The sequence below is a fragment of the Monodon monoceros genome, unplaced genomic scaffold (assembly GCF_005190385.1).
Source record: "Monodon monoceros isolate NGI ecotype Baffin Bay Population unplaced genomic scaffold, NGI_Narwhal_1 Super_Scaffold_21, whole genome shotgun sequence".
NCBI lineage: Eukaryota > Metazoa > Chordata > Mammalia > Artiodactyla > Monodontidae > Monodon > Monodon monoceros.
This window is the reverse complement of record NW_021703778.1, coordinates 158,718,092-158,738,097: the sequence shown is the minus strand read 5'-3', so window position 1 is coordinate 158,738,097 and position 20,006 is coordinate 158,718,092. Positions and strand designations below refer to the sequence as shown.

General features: G+C 38.5%; 1 protein-coding gene across 3 annotated transcripts in view; it reads left to right on the top strand.

Annotated features, from left to right (window-relative positions):
- GALC (galactosylceramidase) overlaps positions 1 to 15,684 on the top strand; it is a 59,636-nt gene extending 43,952 nt beyond the window's left edge. For all 3 annotated transcript variants that reach the window (XM_029239517.1, XM_029239515.1, XM_029239516.1), the window contains 6 exons: positions 159 to 245; positions 2,310 to 2,460; positions 3,466 to 3,646; positions 7,789 to 7,952; positions 9,363 to 9,439; positions 15,012 to 15,684. In XM_029239517.1, the coding sequence (XP_029095350.1) occupies positions 159 to 245; positions 2,310 to 2,460; positions 3,466 to 3,646; positions 7,789 to 7,952; positions 9,363 to 9,439; positions 15,012 to 15,158 (807 nt within the window). In that variant the 3' untranslated portion in view covers positions 15,159 to 15,684. The remainder of the gene's footprint in view (positions 1 to 158; positions 246 to 2,309; positions 2,461 to 3,465; positions 3,647 to 7,788; positions 7,953 to 9,362; positions 9,440 to 15,011) is intronic.
- The last annotated feature ends 4,322 nt before the right edge of the window (positions 15,685 to 20,006 follow it).

Genomic DNA, 20,006 nt, shown 5'->3' with positions numbered 1-20,006 from the left:
CAAAATGTTTACTATTTAAGATTTGAGGTGGATCTTTTGGTAAATAGAAATAGAATGCACCTTGTCATTGATTCATTCTTGCTGGTACAGATTTTAGAAATCCTCAAAGAGGAGATGATGAATCACTCAACTATGCTTTCTTTGTGTTTCCTCCTTAGAGTGAAATACCAGAGCTGCAGGTGTGGTATACCAAACTTGGAAAACCATCGGAGAGATTTCTTTTCAAACAACTGGATTCTCTATGGGTAGTTTTAAATCAATTCCTATAGTGTGAGCATTGCAACAGTAAAGGGAACAGAAATTTGATTAATGAATTAATTTTTAATTTCATAACTGATTTTATGGCTGAAGCATAATAGAGGTAAAGTTTGCCCCCCATTCTTTTAAATAGAAGTCCTCTTCAAGGCAGTATGGTTTGGTAGATGTGTTTGTTCTTGGTATTTAGTTTGTCTTGGTGAATGGTAGCAACCATCACTTGGTTGCTCGTCAGAAATTTGAGTCTCATTTGAGACTGTCATTCCCACTCACCCTTTGCATACCATCAGTGACCAAGTATAGACAATATCACCCACATATCTCTCCTACCCACTCCTTATTTTCCATTCCCACGGCTACTGCTTGTTTCAGTTCCTCATTATGTCTCTCTCGGATTTCAGAAACTATCTCTTGTTTTCTCAGTCTCCCCGCCACCCATCACACTACTACCAGAATGATGCGTCTAAATGCAGATCTGATTTTTGTCAGTCCCTGCTCGAATGCCTTAGTGATTTTTCCTATAAGTTCACGTTCCTTAGTGTGGCGTGTGACCCACGTTATCACCTCATGAGGTAAAAGACTGCTTTCCTTTCTAGATGCATGTCCTACTAAACTGACCTTTCCTCACAGACTAAACATCTTGCATTTTTCAGAGCATGGCATGCCAAGTTAATTACTTCTGTGACTTTGCACATGCTTTTTCTTTGTCCTAGAATGCCTTCTGTTCATATCTTTGTCATCCTTCAAGACTCAGCCCAAGTGTTGCTTCCTCTGAAGCCTTCCCCACCAGTCTTAGGTCATAGCCACCTAGGGATATGTACTTACCTAGTAAACGCTTTCCCCACTACATTGGATGCCTCGAGGATTGGGTCCCAGCCTTTTATACCTTTTTGTCCCAGGTGCCTAGTGTAGAGCTTAGCAAATGGTGGTTTCTCATGAGTAAATGTTTCAAAGAATGAATTGGCCCACGCAAGCACATCGCTTCACCTAACTGACACAAATCTGCTACTTTTTATGGTAATTATTAAAGTTCTGTGACTCAACTAGTCAGTATCAATAATTGAACGCCCATTGTATATTAAATTTGAAAAAAGGAATAGTCTCTAATTTTTGCACAACACATTGCTAGAAATAGCATAATAAAACTGATTTTCCCCATAGGAAAAATAATATCATTTGGAGTTCTTCCTAAGCCAGAATATTAGATATTAGATATTTCATAGATCTGACCAACAATTTATTAAAGCAAAGGTATGATATAAACCTCTAATATAAAGTAGAAAAAAAGAGCTACTCAGATTTCATCAAGTGGACATAATGTTTAGCGCCTGTGACAATTATGCAAAGGACTTCAGTGTCTTCAGAGACCTGCTTTTACCATAGGACACCTATGATGTAGGGAAGGTTTCTCGTAGGTCACTCACTGAGCTTAGAACTTTATAAACATTTTCTCATTTAATCCTCACAATAGCCCTATGAAGTATGTTTTCTTCCCCTCATTTTATAGATGAAGAGATTATGGCTTTATATGCCAAGGTCATAAATGTGACATAAATGTAATTTGTTAATTGAAATACGTATTGAACATGTAATGAGTAGGACTTTTTTTATATAGTAAACGTTTTCTGTGTTTAACAGCTGAGTCAGCAATAAGATTTTATGGATTTTTCTACCTTAGCAAAGTCCTAAAAAATAAATAAGCAGATCTCTTAGTTGCGTGTATTGAATTATACACAGGTGTTAAGGATAGTACAGTCTAATGGAAAAGACAGAGTAATGGAAATAGATTTGGGGATCATCTAGTCCTTCTTCCTTCTGTGAAAAGAAATTCTTTTAATATCCTTTCTAGAATGTTTAATTGTATAAAGTCTTATAAATAACTTAAGAAAAATGATTCCAAGGGCCTTGATATTGAGTGTGTCCTTCACAAGTAGTTAGGAAATTCTAAAAGAAATGAGTTTGGCTTATCTTAAGCTTATTTTTTAAAAAGCTATTTGACCCAAATGAGATGAGCCAAAGCACTTGGCCTGAACACAGCATCGTTTCTTTCTCAGCTCCTAGACAGCGGTGGCAGCTTCACGCTGGAACTGCAAGAGGACGAGCTGTTCACACTCACCACGCTCACCACCGGCAGCAAAGGCAGTTACCTGCTGCCTCCGAAGTCCCAGCCCTTTCCCTGTGTCTATAAGGATGACTTCAATGTCGGTAAGTTTTTGTACTAAAGCTTAACTTGGTTTCCAATTTCAGCAGTAGTGGATAGATTTCTGCCTGTCAAACCGGTGCCTGATGGAGTGGTTGTGAGAACTACATTAATTTAGCTCTAAATCTCTACGTGGTAAACGGGAACTAGTTTTTGTGTTACTTCAAGATAAATCGCAACTTGAGGGTCCTGTAAGTTTCAGTGCCAGAAAAAGTGTAGAGGTTATTGTTGGAATGAAAGTTATACAGATCTTACTCAACTTACGGTGGGGTTAGGTCCTGATAAACCCATCGTAAATTGAAAATATCATAGGTCAAAAATACCAAACCTCATCACTCAGTCTAGCCTACCTTACATGTGCTCAGAAAACTTACGAGAGCCTGCAGTTGGGCAAAATCATCTAACACGAAGCCTAATAAGGTGTGGCATATGTCGTGTTGTTTATTGAAGACTGTACTGAAAGTGAAAAGCAAAGTGGTTGTCTGGGTACAGAATGGTTCTGAGTGTATCTTGTTCACCCTCGTGATTGCATGGCTGATGGAAGTGTGGCTCACTGTAGCTTGCTGCCACTACCCGGCATCACAGGAGGGCATCCTGATCAAAATTCAGAAGTTGAGGTACAGTTTCTGCTGAATGCATACTGCTTTCGTACCTCTGAGAAGCTGAAAACTTGGTAAGTCAGGGCCGTTAAGCAACTTGCCTGGGGAACCGACTGAGCTAGAATCCGAACCCAGGTCTGCTTATTTCAGAACTCATGATCTTTCCTCTTAAGCAGTTGCATGGATTAAGTATGTAAAGTCTGTAGGTCAAACTGATCACATTGATACTTAATAAAGATGATGTAAAAGTCAATAGTTCTTTAGTAACCTAAACCCTAAACTTTGACTATTTATAAGTATCATTTACTTATTTAAAACTTTTGAAAAGTATATCAAAATGTACCAGAAAATATCAGAGAGGAGAGATTCTGTAAGATTTGATACTAAAAGAATTTATTGTGCTCTGAACAGATTACCCATTTTTTAGTGAAGCTCCGAATTTTGCTGATCAGACTGGTGTATTTGAATACTTTATGAATATTGAAGACCCTGGAGAGCATCGCTTCACACTGCGCCAGGTTCTCAATCAAAGGCCCATTACTTGGGCTGCTGATGCATTCGGCACCATCAGTATTATAGGAGATTACAAATGGTATGTAAAATTGACATCCTTATGTAGATCTGGCTGAAATAACCTTGTAATGTTGTCAGGTACATTCTGAAGCCAGGACTTTTCAACAGTTCTCCTGTCCAAGAACCTAATAGGTTTGTTATAATTGTTGAATATCACGGTGGCCATAAACCAGCCAATTGTTTTATTGCCTAAGTGTCCTTCCCTCAGATTTGCCCAATTTAATAGTAATTGTTGCAGGATCAGATTGATTTTAATATAAAAATTGAGGACTTTTGGACCCAGTGATAATTTAAAATTTATTTATAAGCAGACTTTGTGATTTGCATGTTGTTTTTAAGTTTTTGTTTTTGCTGGAGAGTTGATTTGTTGAAATGGTGTTGCCACCTGCTGGATTCATACTTGAATTACATTGTTTCAGCTTTTGTGGAAAATCTATTTACCGGGTGACAGTAGAGGGCAACAGTAAAAAGCAAATCAGCTTTTAGTTGGCTAGAGAATTCCGCTCTTTTATTTAGGCATTTGATAAAGAGAGAAGATGTATTTATTCTTCACTCAAAATATAATGGCCAAAGCAAAACTGAGAAGTCAGTTCTGGAATTCCAATGTACTGACTAATTATAACTGTTTTAGGTGTTTCTTTTCTATTTTTTCTTTTAACTAGTATAATGCTACTGTGAAACATAAAACACAAGCATTTCAGGCTTAGTGATAGTAACTATTAATGTCAAGTCACCAAATAGCCATATCTGTAGCTTGGAAATTGGGCAGGGAAGGGAAGATAATTTGGAAAAGAGCTTTGAATTGTTTATCTGTAGAATGCTGCAGAAAGTCTCTATCCTTTCTGTATTGCCTTACTCCCTGTTATAAATCCCAATTCTAGTCTCAAGCTCAGATAGTAAGTCTTAAGAAACTCCTATCCAGAGTTTCTAGAACGCTTACAGCTCCTTGGAGAGTTATTGGGGGTAAAGAATTCTTGCCTAATTTAGAATAACTTCAATGGCTTATCTTCTTATACAACATGTTATCCAAACATCTCTGTACCAGACACTTTATCTGGACATTCTGGTCATGTCAGCGGGGTTTGTGATGTCGTCATTTGTTACTAATGGTCTTACAGTAAGACAGGTGGCTGCATTTAATTATCTAAGGGATGGTCCCTGTTATTTTGGTCACCGGTCTGGAAGCCAGCCACCATAGAAAACCTTTAAGTTTCTGTGACAACCCATATCCCCCACGCTCATGAACACTACATAGGGCTCTCTCTGAACCCCAAATCTATTGTTTCTGGCTGGGACTCCAGAAAGACTGGGAGACTCTTTCATTGTAGTAGAGAGATGATGTAGAGCACCATCTACAGATTAAACAAAACTCTTCGTACCTTTGAAGGTTTTGGAGTATTTAAATAGCAATACTCAATCTTTACTATTGCAGTGTGTAAGGAGGTGAAGAGGAGGATGGGGGAAAGTGGGGAGAGAAGGAAGGAGTGACATATTCTGAAAGAAAAAGAACCAGGAAATGGCAATTATGCATGTCAAGAAAGGACTATTTTTGTCTTTTTTTAAGCCCTGCTTTCTTCATGTTCTTTCACTGCTCAAGAATATGCAGTGGGGCTTCCCTGGTGGCGCAGTGGTTGAGAGTCCACCTGCTGATGCAGGGGACGCAGGTTCGCGCCCCGGTCCGGGAAGATCCCACATGTGGCGGAGCGGCTAGGCCCGTGAGCCATGGCCGCTGAGCCTGCGCATCCGGAGCCTGTGCTCCGCAACGGGAGAGGCCACAGCAGTGAGAGGCCCGTGTACCGCAAAAAAAAAAAAAGTATGCAGTGACTCTTTCCTGCTACTGAACCAGATCTGCACTTCTATGCCTGACTTCCAAGATCTTTTAAAATTTGGTCTCATCCTATTTATTTTGTGTTATTTCCCATTATCCTATCCTGGATTCAAGGGAGCCAGATCTGTTTAGAGATGTACACACATCCCATGTTCATTTCTGTTCTCTGGCTGTGATGCCCATTTATTGCAGGGAAAGGAGGGAATGAAAACTGGGTAACACTAAACACTGGTATGAGCTTCCCATAGCTACCTTTTGGCAAAGGTAGCATCCTCTTTACCTTATAGACTGGGAAACTGAGGCTTCGGGGTGAGATTTGTTCAAGATCCCATACTTTTAAATTCCAGAACCAGGGCAAGAGGCCAGGTCTGTTTGGTGCTGTAGCCCATGCTCTTGGACTATACCTCACAGCCTTGTTTTAATCATTGTCTTCTTCCTGAGAGGAGGAAAGGGAAAGTTAGTAAGTTAGTGGAGTTTATCCATAGTGCTGTCCTAGTAAATCGGCTCTATGTGCGCACAGTGCCATCAGTTCTTAGAACTGTGTTTAGGACAGACCTTCTTTCATATTTAGACTTAGTTAAGTATCAGCACAGTAATTTGACTATAAATGGTAGGCTTTACCAAAGCTGTTAAAGACTTCCATCTTGTTAGTAAGCTTTGGTTGGGATCTGAGGACAATCACAAAATTATCTTTCGCGGCACAGACTTGAATTCTGCATCCTTTTGATCAAATTTGCTTAATTATGTTGGCTGGTTTTTGTTCTCTCAGCACTTCCAAGAGATTATGGCTGTGGAAGACTAAACCAAACTTTTATTCTATTTTATTCATTATCTGTAAAATTGCCTGTAAGTTGTGACGCAAGAATCACTTATTCTGGACTGTAATGTATAAAAGGAAAATGTTTGATCTTCTCTCACTCTAACTCTAAATAGAATAAGTTTTTGGTGCTGACAGGATCTGTAGCACTTTCAAACTTCTGGTGAGCCAGCAGGGAGGTAGGGGATGTAAGGAACAAGGCTGATCCTTGGTGGTTTCATGCTGGTGGTAATCTACAGAGAGAAAAACTCCCTCTGCTGTGGGAGGACATACAAGAGAGACTGAGCTTTAGTTACTTGGCATTTGATTTTCCCGTAAAGTAGCCCAGCTTTGATTAAATGATTAAATGTCGATTTTCCTGATTGTTGTGTACCTGCTGTAGGCGCTTCTTTTTTATGTTTTCCTTTACAAAGTAAAATTTCACTGTGCAAAATTCACTGACAGGAAACTCTGAGAAATGTAAAAGTCACATAATTCTGGATCCAATTTCTCCCCATTTCCAAAATATATTTCTTGGCATTCTTAGTTTTATTTTAGATAAATTGCTTGCTTTATTACATGACTGTGTGCAAGTTTTCTAATTCTTTTCCATTTGCACTTAGAATTTGAGTGGGAGGGGAATTATTTTCAGAGGTCGTATTGGATTGGGGTGGTTATATCATTGCAGGAGGAATCCAGTAGCATTTGTAAAAGGAAGCCTTGAGGAGATCTCATTGTTAAAGCTCTGGTAGTTCCTGGTTGGCTGAAACTTTCTCGTCCTTTGATCTCCTGTCAGTGATACCAAAACCAGGGTTTTACTGCCTCTGCACAGACTTAGGTACTCTGTAGGGGAAAACGGTCCTCCATGTGAGATTCCTGGACCAGAAGCATCAGCATCACCTGGCAATTTGTTAGACATGCACACTCAAGGGGCCCACCCTAGACCTACTGAATCGGACCCTGAGGGGTGGGGCCTGCAGACTGAACTGAATAAGCCCTCCAGGGTGATTTCAATACTGCTCAAGTGTGAAAAGCCCTACTGTAGAGTCAACGTAGAGTTGACTGTGTCTTGTTAGGGTTAAATGTAAAAATTAGCCTCAAAGCAGCTTTTGTTCTCCCAGAGGTTCCTAGCAGTCTCCACTGCTTCCCTTTGCTGATGGAAATGTAATAAACCTTTTTGTTCAGAATGATGTGGAAACTTATCTTTTACGTATTCCTAGAAAAAATGGCTTCTCCTTATATTCTTAGAATGAGAAGTTATTTTATTGTAGAAAGACAGGAAATATATTCTTAAGAAGCTTGAAAACAGTAAATATTATCTTCCAACAGTAAGTCATTAAAAGAGTCAATGAAATGACTTGACTTCCGTCATGTAAAACTTGAAACCATCATCAATGAAGCCCATCCCTGGTATAAGTGTGGACTTAGCAAATCACATACGTTGATTAGAAGTTTGGAAGCATGTGACTGTGAAAAGAGCCATTTGTGCTACATTTGAAATGACATAATTAAAAGCACTAACACTTTGATTTTGCAGGTCCAATTTGACTATAAAGTGTGATGTGTACCCAGAGACCCCTGAGAAGGGAGGTGTGTTCATTGCTGGAAGAGTGAATAAAGGTGGCATTTTGATTAGAAGTGCCAGGGGAGTTTTCTTCTGGATTTTTGCAAATGGAACCTACAGAGTTACAGGTGATCTAGGTAAGTGGCTTCTTCTATAGCACATGGTTACTGTATGATATGTTGCTATATCTGTCTGTTACTTATGGGAGTAATGAAGGAGCTTTATACCTCATCGTGTTCGAACATCTAATCGAGAAGAGATTCAACACGTGTAAGCAAATGCCAAACGATTCAAAATTATAGTGTTAATTAGTACAGACAGAGGCAGCTCAGTGAAAGAGAAAATTGTGCAAAGCTTATCGGCTATTGTAGAGTTGAGCTAGGCTGTCAGAGTAGGATTACCAGAGATTGGGGTGTGGTGCTAGTAGTAGGGAGAGAATACTCAGGAAACACTATAACTAAAAGCAAGACTATAAGAATGTTGCTGGTGTGCTTATGGAAATACAAAAGGAAGGATTGATTTGTTTAAGACGGAGAATTCCTATTTCCTAATTTAGTCAATAATTTGAAAACAGCTGGACTTTTCTCATTCATCTTAACAGTCCTTGTCTTATGTAGAATAGTATTTTATCCAGAATAGGTGCTTAGAATCCGTTCAAGTTGAATCCCATCCACTTCACTTTGGTTTGGGTACACACCGCTCTGTTGAAACTAGACCTTATTGGTGGTGACTCTTCTTGATTCATAGTCTCTTGACTTTCGTCCTGCATTAATAAAAAATCTTCTCCCCTACAGTTTGTTCCCCTATGCCTCTTCCTAAGGTGAAAAGGGCTCCAATAATAAAATAAAAATTAAGGAGGGAGTGGGTAATGAGGACATTAGAATAGGAATTGCATAATCATAGCATGACTGATCTGGAAGGTACCTTGCATTTTCCAATCCAAAAGAGTGCCAGAGAGGTTAATTGCTTTACCCAAGGTCTCAAAATGAGGTAGTGGCAGAATTGGAACTAGGGATTTAAATCTCTGACTTCAGTCCCCACTGCTCTGTGTCTTAAACTGCCCACTGGACATCTCATCCTGGCTTTCTCTCAGGCATTCAAATATAATACGTTCAAAAATTAGCTTATTATTTTCTCTCTAATTCTCAGCGAGTGCTATTACCATGTAGCCAGGTACACTAGCTGGAAATCTTATGGTAGGTTTTGACTCTTCCTCCTTATCCTCCATATTCAGTCCAATCAGGTGTACATGCAGACCTGAACTATACACGCTAATGCGTCATTGTACCGTGCTTGGTTTGTAAGTTTATTTTGCTCGTTCTCTTGTGAGCTCACATATGGCTCAGAGTAGGATCTCTGTGCATGCTGGATGGATGCCTGAATGAAGGATGTTTTGTTTTAAATCAATTGTAGGTATGGAAATGTCGATCTTTATTAAGGCTGACTTTACTACATACAAATGCGCCTAAGAACCCCCACTGAGTTATGGGATTCTGTGATTTAGATTCTAAAAATACATCAACTGGGATAATCTCTTTGTGTTACAGCTGGATGGATCATATATACTTCAGGACATGCTGACGTTACAGCAAAAAAATGGTATACACTCACTTTAACTATTAATGTAAGTATTGCTGATCAGAATGCCTGAGGTAAAAATATTCTTTTCTTGTGCTTTTCTAACGTTTTCTGTTATCAAAGGGGGAAAGTACGATAAATAGTGGAAAATAGGCAGAGAGTCTGCCGTGATACCAGCAAACCACCAGTCCCTGGGATGATAGCGTGTGTCTGGGTAAACGCACCTGAGGACCATCAGCAGCTGACTTTATCACCCCCAGTATTTTGTTTTGTTTTGTTTTTGTTTTTTAAACTCAGGAGTAATTGGCAGAATCAATAATTGAACTATTTTTTTTTAAAGTTTTCTTAAACCAAGATTCTTATTGGAGCTAATAGGTATAAGCAAAGTCACATAAATTTATTTTTTGATGGTTAAGAATGATTTGGTTTTCAGCTATAAGCACACTTTTTTAGAAGTTAGTTTCCATGACTCTTTGTCAGAGATGATACCAGATTGACGGTAGTATCATGGAAATCTAAAAATATTTGTCAAAATTATTGGTTGATCATGAGTTATTGATTGACCTGCTTCCACGGGATGCTGTGTAGAGAAATTCTTCTGTATAATATACTGCTCTCTGCCAAGACAGTCCTGTCATAATTTTCTTTAGGTTACAATAGAGATAAAAAATGGAATTCAAATAACTTTTTGAACTTGTTCTCTTCTCTTACTCAACCACCAAAAGTGACAGTACTAATTTTTCTGGCAGTAACAATATTTACTGAAAATCCAGTTTGGGTGTGACACAGTTTATATAACTAAAACCACACTTGATGGGCGTAACCTCGTTCCTAGTTCTTCCCTTTTGCAGTGAACTGAGGCAGTAAGGGCTGGCTTACCTGCAGATAGAGGGGAGGCATCTTTTATGTGCCTTTGGTGTGAGGTGGTTCCTGCTGGAACAAATAACAGTACACATGTGCTGTTATTTGTTCAGGCAGATACTAGGTCTTGGAATTGGATTTAAAATTTTAACAGATCCTGCCCCTATTGCTAGCCAAACTACATCAATTTTTATAGCAGTTATAATAATATTTGATATTACTGATTTTAAAGATTTTTTTCAAATTAATAGACATGAATTTTATTTCCTTGATAATTAGGGAGGTTGCACATCTTACTATGTTTATTGGCTGTTTGTGTTTTTTCTTCTCTGAAGTTACCCATTCACACTCTTTCCTCATTTTCCTATTGTGTTGTCTTTTTCTGATGGATTTGTATGAATTTATTATATATTCTGGGTAGTAACTCGTCTGTTATATGTGTCACAAATATTTGCTTCTATTCTGTCATATGTATTTCAATTTGCTTATGGTATATTTCGTGAATAGAAGTTTTAAACTTTGCTACTGTCATATATTTCACTTTTTTTCATTGCTTTTATGTTTTATTTAAGAAGGGCTTCCCCTTTCTCAACGTCAGGAACATTTTTTCCCCAAAACCAAACAAAGTTTAGGATTTTTTTAAATGTTTAAGTCTTTAATCCATCTGGAATGTATTTGTGGTTCATAAGGAGAAGAGCCCAACATAATTTTTTAAAAACAAGTGGATAGCCGTCATATTTAGTACATAGACTGTCCTTTTGCCCATGATTTAAAAGCCATGTTTTCGACATAACAAATCATCATGTGTACATAGGCTTATTTCTGAGCTTTTTTTCTGTTTAATTGCTTTGTTTGTTATTATCCAATATCCCACCTTAAATTGTGTTTACTTTCTGTAGTAAAGAAATCTTTGGTTACATGGTTTACTTCCTTCAGAGTTCCTTCCTGACCACCTTCTATAAGATAGCACCCCGTCTCACTCTCTGCCCCTCTTCTCTTCCTTAATTTTTCACTGAAGCTCTTGTTAACCTCCTGACATCTTACATGTTCTATTGATCGCTGTGTGTTTGTCCTGCTCCATTCACTAAAACCAAGCTCCTTTAATGATGGGCGTCTGTTTTATTCATTGCCGGCTCTCTGGCACCTAGAAAAGTGCCTGGTGCACACACAGTCAGAGCAAGAACCCTTGTAGAATGAATGAGTGGATATCCGGTGAGGCAAGTTCCTCATTATTTCTTTTTAAAAATTACCTTTGCTATTTCAATAGTATATTTACTCTTCTATTTGAATTTTAAAAACATCTTTTCAATTTCATGAAAAATGCTACTAGTATTACTCTGAATTTATACATCAATTTGGGCAAAAATAATATATTCTTTTAGAATAATGTGTTTCCAGGGACTTCCCTGGCGGTCCAGTGGTTAAGACTTCGCCTTCCAATGTTGGGGGTATGGGTTCGATCCCTGTTTGGGAAGCTGGGATCCCATATGCCTTGTGGCCAAAGGGCCAAAACACATGTTAGAAACAACATTGTAACAAATTCAGTAAAGACTTTTTTTCTAAAAAAAAGAATAGTGTGTTTCCCCATTCAAGAACATGGTAACAAGAACATGCTGCATCTCACCATTTATAAGATCTCCCACTGTGTCCTTCAGTTTTATTTCTGTAGTTCTTCCACATTACTTGAAGGGCTTATTTTTAGTAATTTTATGAATTTTTTGAAATTTTGAATAGGATTTAAAAAGGTAAATTTCCTTAATTTTATTAGATATTTTGCATACATGTTTAAAAAAAGGGCTTATCGAAAACACCTGCCTCCTTCCTCACTGCTGTTCCTGCCACCTCACCCCATTCTGTGTTCTGCTCCTCTGACACAGCCACTTTGAACTATTTCAGCTGTTTTCTTCTGGTATGTCTTTTATATAATGTGATTTACTACTTTTAGAAGTTAGCTCCAGTCTTGCTACTGGGATGGGCGGGGATATTGCTGACTTACACCTGCTCCACCCCCTACCCCATTATTTCTTGTTCCACCAACTCTGGGCACATAATCCAGAGCGGTCTCTGAGGCACCCACCATCACATCAACCTGTTTCAGTTCTTCACAGGCCACTTATCTCTTAGGTATCATGTGTGTTTGTGTGTCTCCTTCTACTAGAATGTAAGCTGTATAAGAGGAGGGACCTTGTTTTTCTTGTTCGTCCTAAACTCCCAGTGACTTAAGCAACATTTGACATATAAATATTGGTCGCATACATGAAAAACAAAACAAAACAACATCTTTTATGATGTTCATTTTCCAAATTACTGCTAATATGAGGATTTTATGATTTTGAAATTGGCCATTTTTGAATTCTTCTTGGCACACATCAGATGCTTTGTCTTCGCGCTGTTGCGTGGGGGCTAGAATGATAAACTTTGAAGTCCAGTAATAGCCACTTGCAGATACTTTATGTTGCTCTGTTTCTGTTTTACCATCATAACCTCATGAAGACACACCCTTATGTAGATTGAATGGTATCATATATAAATATATATATATGAAGTGGTGAGCACTTTAATGAGTCAAGTTAATATTCTTAGGAGTAGGTGTGTTAGGAACCAGACAGGTCAGCATTCATATTTCCTTACTGATATATGCTGAGACTTCCAGCAAGTTATTTCACGTTTTTGAGCCTCTGTTTCCTCATCTGTAAAATGGAGGTAGGCTCTGTAGGTTGTTTTAGAGTTCTTTATTTTTCATTCGACACGTTTTTATTAAGCATCTGTTACATGCACTGTTCTAAGTACTGGGGATACAGCAGTGAACAAGACAGAGGAGGTTCCAGCTCTCTCAGAGCCTGTATTCTTCTAGGACAGGGATTATTAAACTTTTTTTTTCTTTAAAGAGCCAAAGAGTAAATATTTTAGGTCTTGTGAGCCCTTTGGTCTACATTGCAGTTGTTCAGCTCTGCTTTTGTAGTGAGAAAGGAGCCGTAGACTATAGGTAGATGAATGGGGGTGCCTGTGTGCCAATAACATTTAATTTATAAAAATAGGTGGCTGGCCTGTGGGCCACGGTTGGCTCACTCCTGCTCCAAATAAACAAATAAATAAAATTATGAGGGAAAAATGAGATAATGAGTTAAAGTAGCTTCCCTGCCAGATTCTCTAGATAGAGAGGTCAGGGAAGGCCTCTTGAAGTGGGTGATGTTTGAGGTGAGAGCTGAGTGGTGGGAAGAGAGCAGTCTGAGCACAGGACACTGCTGTGATTGGCCTTGTGTGACGAGCTGCCAGAGGATAGGTTGGCTGACACCTGGGGGGCGAGGGGCAGGGGGAGGATGAGCTTTAGTGCTGAATATAATTTGTGTACATAAGCTCCTTGGCTCAGTGTTAATATTCACTATCCCCTATGTGGCAGAAGATGTTCAGGAAGCACTTCCAGAGCTGAAGGTAGCTGTGCAGGTGTGTAGTAGCAGAAATGTATGCGGCTCTGAACGTGGAGTTGCGCAACTCAAATTCAAGTCCTAGCATTGCTGGCAAATCTGTGACTTTGATTTTTAGTCTCATTAAGTCACCGTGTCTCCATGCATAAAATAAAATAAGTAAATGAAGGCCCATTCCAGTATAATTTTATGACTTAAGAGCAGATTTTATTTTGATCCTTGGCCTAGTGCTTTGGATCTTTTGCTCTTCACTCTTTGAAATTAGCTAGTTTTAAATGTAGCTGGAATGAGTGTGCTGTGGATATATGCTCATAAGCACGCTATGATAATGATAATAAGAGCTGTGTGCCAGCCACTTAGCTAAGTAGGAATGGCAGCTGTCTGAGGAGGACATTATTTTTATCTTTCTCTGTCAGTGACTAGGAAGTTGTTCCTGTGGATATTTCTCTCCTTCCATCCACTCAACCCCCCACCTCTCCCCAGTCATCAGTTTAACTGATGGTTACTGTTTTTCTAACTTAAGTGTAGGCTCTTGATATAACTTTGAAGTGGTATTCTGTACATGAGGATAAAGCAATAAAACGAAGGTTGATTACTCCTCTCCCAGCTGGGCTGAGGCTCCTTAATGAAGACCTCAAATGAACATTTTGAGGGACTTCCCTGCTGGCGCAATGTTTAAGACTCTGCGCCCCCAGCGCAGGGGGCCTGGCTTCGATCCCTGGTCAGGGAACTGGATCCCACATGCATGCCGCAACTAAGAGTTCGCATGCCACAACTAAGGAGCTGGCGAGCTGCAACTAAGGAGCAGGTGAGCCGCAACTAACACCTGGTGCAACCAAATGAATGAATGAATGAATGAATAAATAAATAAGAAAAGCCTTTAAAATAAATAAATAAATAAAACATTTTGACCCCAGCAGTCCTGTCTGAAGAGCTGGTGGCTGTAAGCTGTCAGTACAATGCATGTACATGCCACTACGTGTAAATGACAAATGGTTTTTTATTTTAGTGAACTTTTATCTAAAATTTTATCGTAATGTTATGAAAAGTGTTACATTTCTGCAAGTTTTACAGCATTTTGGTGGAGTACAAGGAAATAGTGAGGTATTCTTGTACCTTGGAAACTGTTTATATAGATAGATAAGAATTTCCTTTGAAAAAATTTTTTCTGTATTTCAAACTTTTGCTCAAACTTGTGGAGTCATTTTGCTGTGGTAAATCTTAAGTGAGAAGGATACTTGTTGCACTAAGTAGGTTGGCCATCCATTAAGAAACAGATTTCAGAGAATCAGTTTCACGTGTCTTTAAGGGGTGTGTTTCTCCCCATTCCAGGGTGGTTTCTCTTCTGGCACGCTGAATGGCAAGCCTCTCTGGAAAAACGTCTCTGTGAACTTCCCGAAGAATGGCTGGGCCGCGATTGGAACTCACTCCTTTGAATTTGCACAGTTTGACAACTTTCGTGTGGAAGCCATACACTAATACCCACAGAGTGCCATAGAACACTCTCTGGATTTTCTTTCTTTTTGGTTTTGGTTCAGAGCCGTTTCTGGTTTTGATGGATCAATATAGGAGCCTTTTGGAAGCTACAAAAAATGGAGAGTAAATGAGGAGAAAAATATATTTTTGCTTGACCATCTTGAAGATTTTTTTTTTTAGAATTCCAAGGAGAAACAGATGAATCTTTAATATAACCTGATATGTCCCGTACATAGGGCACTAGGTACGTTGGTCACATCCTGCAGAGTGGTTTGGGTGTTCAGACCTCGAAGCCTTGTGTTAATGCTGAGGTAGCTCTCGTCGTCTTATTTGCACATGATCATGCAGATGGCAAGGACTTGATCATCACCGTGATGTATCTATTCATGCTGACTGTGTGTCTAGTGAGCTGGTGTCCTCGTCGTGGGTAATGCTGCCGTAACAGGAAGCTGAAGAACACTGGATATACTGCTTTTTTTGTTGTTGTTCGTATTACCTTTATTTCATTTTTATTAAAACAAATTTTTTAAACGTCTTTATTGGAGTATAATTGCTTTACAATGTTGTGTTTCTGCTTTATAACAAAGTGAATCAGTTATACATATACATATGTTCCCATATCTCTTCCCTCTTGCGTCTCCCTCCTTCCCACCCTCCCTATCCCACCCCTCTAGGTGGTCACAAAGCACCGAGCTGATCTCCCTCTGCTATGCGGCTGCTTCCCACTAGCTATCTGTTTTACATTTGGTAGTGTATATATGTCCGTGCCACTCTCTCACTTTGTCCCAGCTTACCCTTCCCCCTCCCCGTATCCTCAAGTCCATTCTCTAGTAGGTCTGCATCTTTATTCCCGTCTTATCCCTAGGTTCTTCATGACCTTTTTTTTTTTTCCCTTAGATTCCATATATATGTGTTAGCATACGGTATTTGTTTTTCTTTTTTTGACTTACTTCACTCTGTATGACAAACTCTAGGTCCATCCACCTCACTGCAAATAACTCAATTTCGTTCCTTTTTATGGCTGAGTAATATTCCATTGTATATATGTGCCACATCTTCTTTATCCATTTATCTGTCGATGGACACTTAGGTGGCTTCCATGTCCTGGCTATTGTAAATAGAGCTGCAATGAACATTTTGGTACATGACTCTTTTTGAATTATGGTTTTCACAGGGTATATGCCCAGTAGTGGGATTGCTGGGTGGTATGGTAGTTCTAATTTTAGTTTTTTAAGGAACCTCCATACTGTTCTCCATAGTGGCTGTATCAATTTACATTCCCACCAACAGTGCAAGAGGGTTCCCTTTTCTCCACACCCTCTCACGCATTTATTGTTTGTAGATTTTTTGATGATAGCCATTCTGAACAGTGTGAGATGATATCTCAATGTAGTTTTGATTTGCATTTCTCTAATGATTAATGATGTTGAGCATCCTTTCATGTGTTTGTTGGCAATCTGTATATCTTCTTTGGAGAAATGTCTATTTAGGTCTTCTGCCCATTTTTGGATTGAGTTGTTTGTGTTTTGGATATTGAGCTGCATGAGCTGCTTGTAAATTTTGGAGATTAATCCTTGGTCAGTTGCTTCATTTGCAAATATTTTCTCCCATTCTAAGGGTTGTCTTTTCATCTTGTTTATGGTTTCCTTTGCTGTGCAGAAGCTTTGAAGTTTCATTAGGTCCCATTTGTTTATTTTTGTTTTTATTTCCATTTCTCTAGGAGGTGAGTCAAAAAGGATCTTGCTGTGATTTATGTCATAGAGTGTTCTGCCTGTGTTTTCCTCTAAGAGTTTGATAGTGTCTGGCCTTACATTTGGGTCTTTAATCCATTTTGAGTTTATTTTTGTGTATGGTGTTAGGGAGTGTTCTAATTTCATTCATTTACATGTAGCTGTCCAGTTTTCCCAGCACCACTTATTGAAGAGGCTGTCTTTTCTCCATTGTATATTCTTGCCTCCTTTATCAAAGATAAGGTGACCGTATGTGCGTGGGTTTATCTCTGGGCTTTCTATCCTGTTCCATTGATCTATATTTCTGTTTTTGTGCTAGTACCATACTGTCTTGATTACTGTAGCTTTGTAGTATAGTCTGAAGTTGGGGAGCCTGATTCTTCCATCTCCGTTTTTCTTTCTCAAGGCTGCTTTGGCTATCCGGGGTCTTTGTGTTTCCATACAAATTGTGAAATTTGGAAATTCTGCTTCTTGAAAACTACTTCAACATGTTATGCTTACACTCTAAAAAGTATTTTTTTCTCTTCCTTTTTAAGATGAGGCTTTTGAATTATAGATATATGGAGTGGGATGATTTGAAGAATGCCCCATTAATAAACTACCTCTAAAGCTATTTCTACAGTAATAAATATTAGCAGATTAATTGGGTTATCTGCATTTTTTAATTCTCTTGGGTCCGACTTTTAGTCTCGTGACCCTTATAACTCTCTGTGATCATTTTCCCAGGTGACTGGAAGGAGGAAGAAAACCCCATATAGCCAATGCTGTGAGTGGGTCCAAAGGTAAAATTGTAGCAATTTTCTTGTGTTTCATTTTATTGTGCCTTTCATTGTCTGTCTTTACTCTGTCCCTATCATTTCCAGTATGTCTGCTTTATTTCTGATGTTCTTGTCTTATTGTGCTGGTTAGGACTTCCAGTATAAGGCAGGGAAGAAGTGATAAGAGCAGATGTCCTCGCCTTATTCCTGATCTTAGGAGAAAAGTGTCTTTTGTCATTGAGTGTGATGTTAACTGTAGAGTTTCTTTTTTGTAGATTCCCTTTATCTAAGGAAAGTTACCTTCTATTTACAGTGTGCTGAGAATCTTATTATGAATAGAGATTTAATTTATTAAATGCTTTTCCTATACCTAATAACATAGTTATATGATTTTTCTCCTTTATTTTATTAAGGTGGTATGTCATATGTTTGATCTTTACGTATTAAAACAACTTTGCATTCCTGAGATATAGCATGACCAACTGGGGTTTATTACCCTGTTTATATAGTAGTGAATTTGATTTCTGGGTATTTGGTTAAGGGTTTTTGGTCCTATATTTATGTGGAATATTGGTCTAGTTTTTTTTTTTTTTTCATATAATGTCCTTGTCCGGTTTTGGTAACAGGATGATGCCTTATAAAATCAGTTGGGAAGTGTTCCCTCCTCTTCTTTATTTTTTGAAAGAGTTTGTGAGTTTCTTAAATCTTAGATGGAATTCATCAGTTGTATCGGTCAGGGTCCAGTCAGGAGGCAGAAGCTACACTAGGAAAAACTTAACATAAAGAGATACTAACTAGTAATAGGATTAACTACTGAGGAGTAAAGAGACACCTAAAGAACACAGAAATGGCAGCTGTAGAGACCAGCCACTTCCTTGACTGGGGAAAAGTGCTCAAGGAAGGAGCACATTTGGAAGAGGGCTTCCTTGCAAGGCCGGGATTCAGATCTCATTGGAGGTGGTTTGGCTGTGGCACTGTGGATGGCATAGGAGTTTGCTGGGATGGTGAGCACTGGGTCTGGCAAGCAGGAAACTGCCTTCCGGGCTGTATTTGAGACTCATTGGGAAACTGCCTCCCGGGATGCTGCTGAAACTCTCTAGAAAGTTACCTTTTGTGGTGCTGGTGAAACTTTCTGGGAAAGCTCTTGGAGTGTTGGTGAAAAATACTGGAGGGTAAGTACTGGCTGTCCCAGCCCTCACTGGAAGGGGTGCATCACAGGGTGTCCCCAGGGCTGCTATTAGCCCCACACCACAGGAGCAGGAAGAAGAAAGCACATGGTCTCAAGGATGAAAGCTCCTTTCCTCTGAATGTCCCTGCGGTACCCTCCTTGCTCTCTGGCAAAAGAGAAGTGTTTACAGGCCCCAGCTCCAGTATCACAAAGCAGGTCAAAGAAGAGGAGTTGGGGCTGAGAATCTCTAACAGAAACAGGGTTCTCCAATTTTTAAATTTCTTATGTCAGTTTTGGCAATTTATGTTTTTCAAGGAGTTTGTCCATTTTATATAAATTGTCTATTGGCATAAACTGGTTTACAGTATTTCCTTTTTATTGTCTGTAAGACATTCCTGATATGGCCACTTTGTGCTTTTTCTCTTTTTATATTTATTAGTATAGTTAGAGTTTTGTAAATTTTATTTATCTTTCAAAGAACCAGATTTTGGTTTCTTAGATATTTTTCCTTAGGTTTCTTTATTTTCTATTTTATTGATTGCTGCTTGTACCTTTGTTATTTATTTTCTTCAGCTTATTTTGGGTTTATTTTCTCTTTTTCTAGTGTCTTAAGATGTCAGCTTAGATTTTTGATCTTCTTTTTCTTAGATATAGGCATTTAATACTAAAATTTTCTCTAACCACTAATGTAACTGGATCTCCCATATTTTGATATGTCATGTTTTTATTTTCATTCAGTTCAAAATGTTTTCTAATTTCCCTTGTGTTTTTTGACCTTTGTGTTAATTAGAAGCGTGGTGGTTAATTTCCAATTATTTGAGGATGTTTTAGATTTCTTTTTTATTATTGATATTTAACTTCATTATGTTAGAGAATATGCTTTGGTCAGAGAATATTCTGTTTGATTTCAATTATTTTAAATATATATCAACTTGTTTTATGACCCAATTTATCTTAGTTGATGTTCCCTTGAAAAAGAATACAGATTCTGCGGTGTATGACTGTAATGTTTTAAAATATTAAGTCATGTTGGTTGATAGTGTTGTTTAAGAAGTCTATGTCCTTATTGATTTTCTGTCCACTTGTTCTATCAATTATTGAGAGAGGAGTGTTAAAGTCTCTGAATACAATTGTGTTTTCTATTTCTCCTTTCAGCTCTGACAGTTTGATTCTTTTGGAGCTTTTAGAGCTTTGT